Source organism: Orcinus orca, chromosome 3, assembly GCF_937001465.1.
Source record: "Orcinus orca chromosome 3, mOrcOrc1.1, whole genome shotgun sequence".
NCBI classification, from domain to species: Eukaryota; Metazoa; Chordata; class Mammalia; order Artiodactyla; family Delphinidae; genus Orcinus; species Orcinus orca.
The window spans coordinates 19,204,501-19,212,214 of NC_064561.1; the positions used below are offsets into that span (position 1 = coordinate 19,204,501).

Here is a 7,714-nt window from a genome sequence, read left to right on the forward strand (position 1 = left end):
GGATACTGGAGCTCTGGAGCACCTGTCCCCCCCCCCCCTTCACAGTATATCCCACACTCACCCAGGCTTGGGGGTTTTTAAATTTTTATTTCAAAAGCTTGGATAGCTTCAATATCCAGGTCGTGGCAAAATCAGGACACGTGTAAAATACCTTACAATACATTAGATTCCCGAAAGGTACCAAAAAGTACAGTAAAATTAACACTTCCATTATAGGAAATGTATGACACAAATAATATAAAATTAAAGGTGAAAAAAGGTGACACTGTTTTCCTAAGATACAATTTACTCTTTACAACCAGGGTCCACAGGTCCAGGCTGCAGAGCGGCCGCAGGAAGCAGACCCTCCAATCTGGCTCCGGGTAACCGGGTAATAAAAATGAGCCCATAATGCCGCTCTGGCCTCGAGACACCACACGCTGCCTAAAACAACTAGAGCTCTGGATATATTAAACAGGAGAGTGATTTCCAGGGGGGAAATTTTAAATAAGACGCACATGGGACAGCCCATAGAAAGTTTGCCAAGTTAAATTTGGTACATAATTGTGTTCACTCGATATCCAAACAAAGCGTGTGCGGTCAGTCGGACACTCCTGCCAAAGCCTCAGTATGGCTTGTAGTTATTCTGATGGCCACCGCGTCGCTGGCTCTTCCCGTAATTTGTACTACCCTGACCTAGGGACAAGAACAACAATGAGAGCAGCTACAACTTACTGAGCATTTACTCCTGTGCCAGGCGCTTGATATGCATCCTCACCAGAGCCAACAACTCTGATAGGACATCTTCCCCACCTTCCTGAGCCCCAAAAGCTCAAAATCGGGTAGCTCCAGTGAGCAAGCCAGGCCACAAAGCCCAGCCTGTCCGACTCCAAAGCCCCTGCTGCCAGTGGCCCCTGCACTGTCTGTCCTGCCTCCCAGGGTGGGTGAGTGGATGGGGGCCTCCCTCTCTCCTACTTACTGTAGTCGTAGCCGGGGCCGTAGCCGTAATAACCATAAGGCGAGTAGTCGTAGCCGCCATAGCCGGGCCCGTAGCCCTGCTGGTAGCCGTAGCCCTGGTTCCAGTAGCTGCCGTAGCCCTGATTCCAACTCTGACTCTGACCTGTGGGGGGGAGCAGGGCACAGGGGCCCATGGACCATTTAGCACACGCAGGAGCTAGGATGGAGGAAATCCTGCCCTTTGGGTGGCGAGGTTACTATGGCAACTCAGAAAAGCCAAGGGGCTGCTGTCCTGGTGTAGAGGGAGGGCCCTGGGCCCAGCCCTGTACCTGAGACCCAAGCTGGGGGTAAGAAGGCCAGGCCAGGATGGAAAACTAACTTCACTGGGGCAACCGAGGCAGCTCACTCTCATTCAAATCACCCTCTGCTCACCCCCACCCTCCCTGGCAGCTTGGCCTTAAAAAGGATGGAGTTCAGGCTTTGGAGTCAGAGGGGCCTGGGACGGAAGGAGGTTAAGCGCCTGGCACAGCCTTGCCCTACCCTTCAGCCCACCCACCCATGGGTGTACCAAGACTCAGGACAGCCACAGAGCCAAGCACACCCCGTCTTGATGCAGATGCCCCCTCTGCCCTGGGGCCCCAGACCACATGAGAAAAATGGGCTCTTCTACTCGAAGCAGCAGCAGCAGCAGCATAGCCTCAACCCAGGAAAACCATTCCTGATTCTGCCCACCCTGCTGCACCAAGCACCAGAGGCCAAGAGAGCCCCCAAAACAGGCACAGAAGCTCCATGCAGGCAGGGAAACAGGACTCATCTTCATCTGGGTTCCACTCACCTCCTCCACTTCCGCCGCCACCACCGCTGCCTCGGTTCCCTCGGTTGCGATTCCCACGGCCCCCAGAGCCATACTGCTGCTGTTGATAAACCTCTTTGGGCTGAGCCACCTTGATTTCACACTGAAAGCCAAGAGAACAGTGGGTCATGCCAGTGGGACAAGCCCTGGGCAGGGAGTGTGCACGAAGGCCTTCGCTGACAAACATTCAGGAGGCAGATCTTCTCCATCTGCTCAAGAACACATGCTGGGGTGGGAAACCACATTTGGACTAGCTCAGAATCACAACTAAAATCTAGACAGACCGAAAAACTCACACAATGGGCTTTTTGGCTCAAGCCTTTCCCCAGAGTGCTTGAAACAATGGGATACACCCAATGGGATAGGTCCACTGATGGTCACCCTTGGGTGCTCTAACAAGTGGGAGAAGGACAGCTGGACCAATGCCAGTCCAGTGTAGCAAGACACCACACCAGGTGTCAATCTGGTGCCACCTTGGGCAAGGGAGTCAGAGAAGGCTTCCGAGGTAAGGGATCTTAGAGAAAAAAGGTTCTTTTCTCCCCCCCAGAAGAAATAAAAGCATTCCACTCAAATACACTATTGAGGTGGCAAACCTGACCTCCATCTTATAAAGAAAGCCACTGAAGCTCAAGGCAGCCTTCCCTAAGGCCATACTGCTCCCCCTTTCTCCTCCAACCACTGGTGGGCTGTTGGGATGGGCCAGATATCTGTATCTTCTTAGGGCCCAGAGAGTCAATTTCCTTTTTGCTCAAAACTCTCATGAGGGTCATGGACCTTCAAGTGCTCCTGCTTTAAGTATATTTTTAAAAGAAAGTCCACTGACACATAACCCTCTCCATTAAGACCAATTAAAAAAACATTTTAGGGGGCTTCCCTGGTGGCGCAGTGGTTGAGAGTCCGCCTGCCGATGCAGGGGACACGGGTTCGTGCCCCGGCCCGGGAAGATCCCACATGCTGCGGAGCGGCTGGGACCATGAGCCATGGCCACTGAGCCTGCGCGTCCAGAGCCTGTGCTCCGCAACGGGAGAGGCCACAACAGTGAGAGGCCCGCGTACCGCAAAAAAAAAAAAAAAAAAAAAAAAAACCATTTTAAGCAAGACGTCCCCATACAAGCATACTCAAAAAATCAGCAAATTATCAAGTGATGCAATCTCATGTTTTCTATCCTACTAAGTTAAAAATACTGAATACAACCTGCTAAATAACACTTATTTCAAGATCAACCACTAGCAGTTTGACTAATGGTGCCCTAATAGGCTCTTCATGCCCATTTCACATCATGGCACAGAGATAAAGATCTCTTTCCATGTCACTGTCCACTGGGGTAACCATTAATGGATGAGGTCTCACCCAACAGCCCCTATGATCCCATCTCATTTTACATAAAATTTAGGGGCCCAATCCCAAATCCAATCTTTCCAAAAATTCCCAGCCAGGATTGAGGCTTCCAGGAGCCCCACCCTATGTGTCCCACCTTATCTGGCTGCCACTCCTGCTCAGGCAGAGCCTGCCACACCTTGCCAGTGGGCCACACCCTCAACTCCCAACTGCCTCGGCCACTGGAGAACACAGGGAGCATGAACTACCTACCCTCTCTCCTGTCCAGAGTTCAGAGGGAAGAGTTGCCCCTCACTGAACAGGACTCTCGCTTATTTGAAGTCAAAACTGACTCTAGATTTAAGGTGGCCAGGACCCTGGGAGCTCTCTGGAAAGGATCTTTGGGGTGGGGCTTAATTTAACCAGTAACCAAAGGGGATGGAGATAAAACAGATTTGGTTGTGGCACGAGGTAAAGATAAAAGCTCTACAACAACATCCAAAGCAGGTAAGACTTCTCCACAGAAAACAGTAAATGGCAATTTTAGAATCTTCTGAGACCTTAACTGTAGGACTTACACACTTTGCACTCTACATCCCAAACACCATGACCTCTACTTTTAAGTCAGGATCTGAAGAGGCTACTCAGCACACACTCTATCCCATATAAGCCTCCCATCCTCCAGTATTCTCCTGCCTCCCTCATATCCTGTCCTACCAGCCTAGGAGCTCCGTGAAAGACAGGACAACCTGCCCCTCCCCTATGAGGACAGCAAACAGTGCAGAAAACAGTAACGTATACCCTGGAGAACTCTTGGAGGTAACCCAATGCCTAATCCACGCCTGCAAAGGCCAGCTCTCCAGCAGAATGCCAAGCACACACAGCTGGGGACACCTTACCTTACTTCCACTGATGGTGTGGAACTTTTTCTCCAGAACTTTCTTCACAGGTTCTTCTTCTTTAAAGGTGATGAAAACAAAGCCTCGTCTTTTGTTCGACTTTGGATCCATTGGAAGCTCAATGGCTTCAATCTGCAAACGTAAGCAAAGCTCAGGACCCTACCGCAGAGCCTATAAGGAACTCACAGGAGAAAACGTCCACGAACACCAGAGTGAAAAAGAGCTCCAGCCAGCCAAGGTGCCAAGGACCAAGAAGAAGGCAACCTCGGTGCAGCTGGCAGACCACTCCGGGGGCCACACACTCACCTCCCCAAACTCGCCGAAGTACTCCCTGATCTTCTCCTCAGTGGCTTCAGGATTCAGACCCCCCACAAAAATTTTCTTTACTGGGTCTTTCTTCATGGCCATGGCTTTTTTGGGGTCAATGACACGGCCATCCAGCCTGTGCTCCTTCTGGTCTAGAACCTGTTCCAACAGAAGGGAGCTGGGTTCTAACTCAGCAGCATGACCCTGAACAAGAACCTTCTCTTTGAACCACAAGACTCCAACACAGGCAGACAAAATGTGCTTCACCTCCTTCAAACTCTACCCCCAATCTGACTTCCCAACCCTATCTCCAAACTTCACTTGGTTTACCTAAACACCTATAAATCTATCCGCAACCCCCCCCACCAGTCTTTGCCCATGCCGTGCACCCCTCTTCCTGCCCAGGCAGCCCCAATTTAAGGCCTATCTCCTCCGGAAGTAAAGCAATAATTAAAAGCACAGGCTAGAGCTAGGCTGTGAGGGCTGGAATCCTCACACTCCACCCCTTACTAGCTATGTGATCTCTTCTACTTAACCTTCTGAGCCTTAGGTTTGTTTTCTACAAAATGAGTAAAATAATGTTTATCTCCTAGCAACCCTGGACTCTCTTCTAGTCCTCTCAATGAAATGTCTGCTTCAGCAGGGTCCAGAATAGGCACAAGATAATAAACGGTCAACCATAATCTTCCTGGACCACTCCTGCCCACTCACTCCTCCATTTAATCTCTACTTTTAATCCATTCAAAAAGGAGAGCAGGAGTTCCCAACTTCTCTGCTTTTCCCAAAGCACCCAACCATGTGCAAAACACATAAGCCAATCATGGTCTAAGAATAGTATCCTCATAAAATACACAGACTTCTGATTATAAAGTACCCAGCTTACCTTCTCCACGCTGGCTGCATCTTTGAAGAGGATAAACCCAAACCCTCTTGATCGGCCAGTGTTGGGATCCATTTTTATTGTACAGTCAACGACCTCTCCAAATTTGGTAAAATAATCCTTTAGGTCCTTTTTGCTGGTATCCCAGCTCAGGCCACCAACGAACATTTTTCTGAAATGGTGGGGTGAGAACAGGGAAACAAGCCTTAGAAAACTCATTTCGGAAGGACTGGCCCTAGCAAAACTTTCATTGAAAAGATTGTAAATAAAGCCACCATTCGGAACAAAGGTTTACCCTTAGGGCCCACAGGGTTCTACCTCTGGAAAATGTTAACAAATCTCCGCTTCCCTTCCAAACCCAATCTTGACCGTAACAAAGCCTCAGGTGATCCGTACCCCCAAGGAGGTGGGGGAAAAGGAAGCACAACCTAGCCGGAGAGCTAGGCCCTGGGCACTAACAACTGTAAGGAAACTAATTTGTCTAACAACTGTGTATCAAAACGCTACGGTCCCTGCCACCTCCGAGCACTCGCTCTCAAGGAACTCAAGGCTTCCGGGGCCGAGTCGGAGTTCAGGCCGTGACTCCGCCCTGGAAAAGAGGCGGAGGAGGAAGGCCCTGGCGCGCGCCAACTCCGCCCACGCAGCTCAGGCAGTCCGCGACCCGCCGGGCCCCGGGTCCGAGCACACTCCGCTTCCGGGCGCCAGCCAGCGGCCCCGGGGCGGCGCCAAAGTCGACCCAACAAACTCCTGCAAACTCCGGCGCGCACGGAAAGCCGGCGGCGCGGGGCTGCTGCTCTGCGGGCCGCGAGCAGGCCCCGGCCGCCCGCCCCTCCCCCCGCCGCGTGGCGCCAACAAAAGGCGGCCCCGGAACAAAGGCGGCGCCCCCCGTCGGCCCGCGGCCGCACCTACCCCGCGTCCTCCTCGTTCTTGCTGGCGTTTATCTGGTCACCCTCGGCGCCGTTCTGGTTGCCGGCCTGGGGCGCCACGCTCCCGCCTCCGGCGCCAGCCGCGACCCCGGTGCCAGCACCAGTCCCGGCCGGCGACTCGCCTTCGGGGGCGGCCTCGTGTCCGTTCTCGGTGGCGCCCGTCGTCTCCATGGGCTGCTCCTCACCCGCTTCCGACATGCTAGGCCGTGGCGCGCGGCTCCTGCAACGAGCAGCCACGACGCATCAGGCCGGCGCCGCTCCCGCCCGGGTTCCCGCCCGCCACCCGCGGGCCCGGACGCTCACCTCGCCGCCGATGACGCCGCGGGGCCCGCTCGTCCCCACCCGCCGGGAAGGCACCGCGGGCTCGGCCGCGCTCACGCTTGCGCCGCCGGGCCTCTCCCCCGTCTACCGACGGAGCCGCCGCGACCTCGCGCCCTCCTCCCTCGGCCTGCGCTGCCGCTACCGCTGCCGCTGCTGCACGAAAGCCACCAACACAGAAGCTCTACCAGGCCCGCGCGGTGCTGCCGCCTGACAATGCCGACTCGTGGCGCTCTTTATAATGCCGGAGCCGAGGCCACCTCGCAACAAACCACATGCTCATTGGCTTCGCCAGCCGGTCACTCAACCCCGCGCCGGCTCCCCATTGGCCGCGGCGGCGCGCTCACGGTAAATCCAGGCGGGCTTTGTCCTCATCTTAGAATTCGCGCGAGCCGGGGCCTTGCAGAGGGTTGCCGGGTCTGGTGGTCCGATGACCCTGTCCGGAGCGGCCGGCGGCCCGAGCCCAGGGGCGGAGAGGCTTATTACTGACCGTTCGCCCTCTGAGGCCGTAGTCCTTCGTCCCGGTGCGACCTAATCCAGCATTGGCAGCCTTGGCCACTCCGTTTCCCAAAAGAGGAAACTGGACTCAAGGAAGCCTCGGAAACCGAAGTCGCCCCAACTGGAAGTGCAGAGCCTGGCCTTCCGAGATTGGGCGCGCAGTGCCCGCCAAGGCCCTCAGCTTGGTTCGGAGAAATTGGGACGGATCCCGCCCTCCCCCTTGACCTTGGTGCCGTCAAAGCCACGCGCTCCCGCCACTTCTGCCGCCTCCCCCGGAGGTGAGAAGCGAGGAGGGGGCGGAGTTCATCGAGTGACTGTTGCCAATGGTGCTCCGCCGGGATGTGGCGGGAGAAACGGTGGGACCACGGTGTTCCCCAATCTTAGGTCGCCTGGCACCACGTTGACGACTGACATCAAATTTTTACTTTTGATTACTTAAACTCTTTCATTTATTTTTGCTAAAATCTATTTTTAAGAGAAATGTACCACTTCCTTGAAATCATGAAGTTTTGGGGGAAGGGAAGAATAGTTCTCTTTTTCTAATATACAAAACCCCTTAATATTTATCTACTTGACCACCAAGCTTGAAAGGCCTGCGTAATCCCACGATTCCTTTTAATCATATGGGTGACAAGCCCCAAATGAACCAGAATTAAAACCTCTGAAGCCTGGGGATTACCAAACAACAGAACACAAGTAGCTGACGTCTCCCACTGGAATCCTGCTGCCAGGCCCGGTGTGATAGGCTGGGCATTCTATTTTCTCATCTGGTCTCCTAACA

The 7,714-nt window shown here is 53.8% G+C and overlaps 1 protein-coding gene across 4 annotated transcripts; it reads right to left on the bottom strand.

The window, feature by feature from the left end:
* Window positions 1–67: 67 nt before the first annotated feature.
* HNRNPAB (heterogeneous nuclear ribonucleoprotein A/B) lies at window positions 68–6,699 on the bottom strand. Of its 4 annotated transcripts, none has more exons than XM_049708231.1 (8): window positions 6,581–6,699; window positions 6,101–6,337; window positions 5,195–5,363; window positions 4,312–4,470; window positions 4,006–4,137; window positions 1,772–1,892; window positions 959–1,099; window positions 68–675 (listed from the first exon to the last, which is right to left on the bottom strand). In XM_049708231.1, exons 2-8 carry the CDS (start codon window positions 6,313–6,315, stop codon window positions 605–607), a joined length of 1,008 nt encoding a protein of 335 aa, XP_049564188.1. In that variant the 5' UTR covers window positions 6,316–6,337; window positions 6,581–6,699; the 3' UTR covers window positions 68–604. The 4 variants fall into 4 exon arrangements, with proteins under 4 accessions (XP_049564188.1, XP_012394108.1, XP_049564187.1 ...); XM_012538654.3 differs by having other exon boundaries at window positions 6,421–6,661; XM_049708230.1 differs by having other exon boundaries at window positions 6,496–6,660.
* Window positions 6,700–7,714: the final 1,015 nt, after the last annotated feature.

Bases quoted from the DNA above. Each gene is read 5' to 3' on its own strand.
- HNRNPAB (XM_049708231.1), bottom strand. From the start codon at position 6,315: ATGTCGGAAGCGGGTGAGGAGCAGCCCATGGAGACGACGGGCGCCACC. The intron at 5,364-6,100 runs GTAGGTGCGGCC...CCACCATTTCAG, and splicing joins AAGAACGAGGAGGACGCGGG to AAAAATGTTCGTTGGTGGCC. The intron at 676-958 runs GTAAGTAGGAGA...TCTTGTCCCTAG, and splicing joins CGGCCCCGGCTACGACTACA to GTCAGGGTAGTACAAATTAC.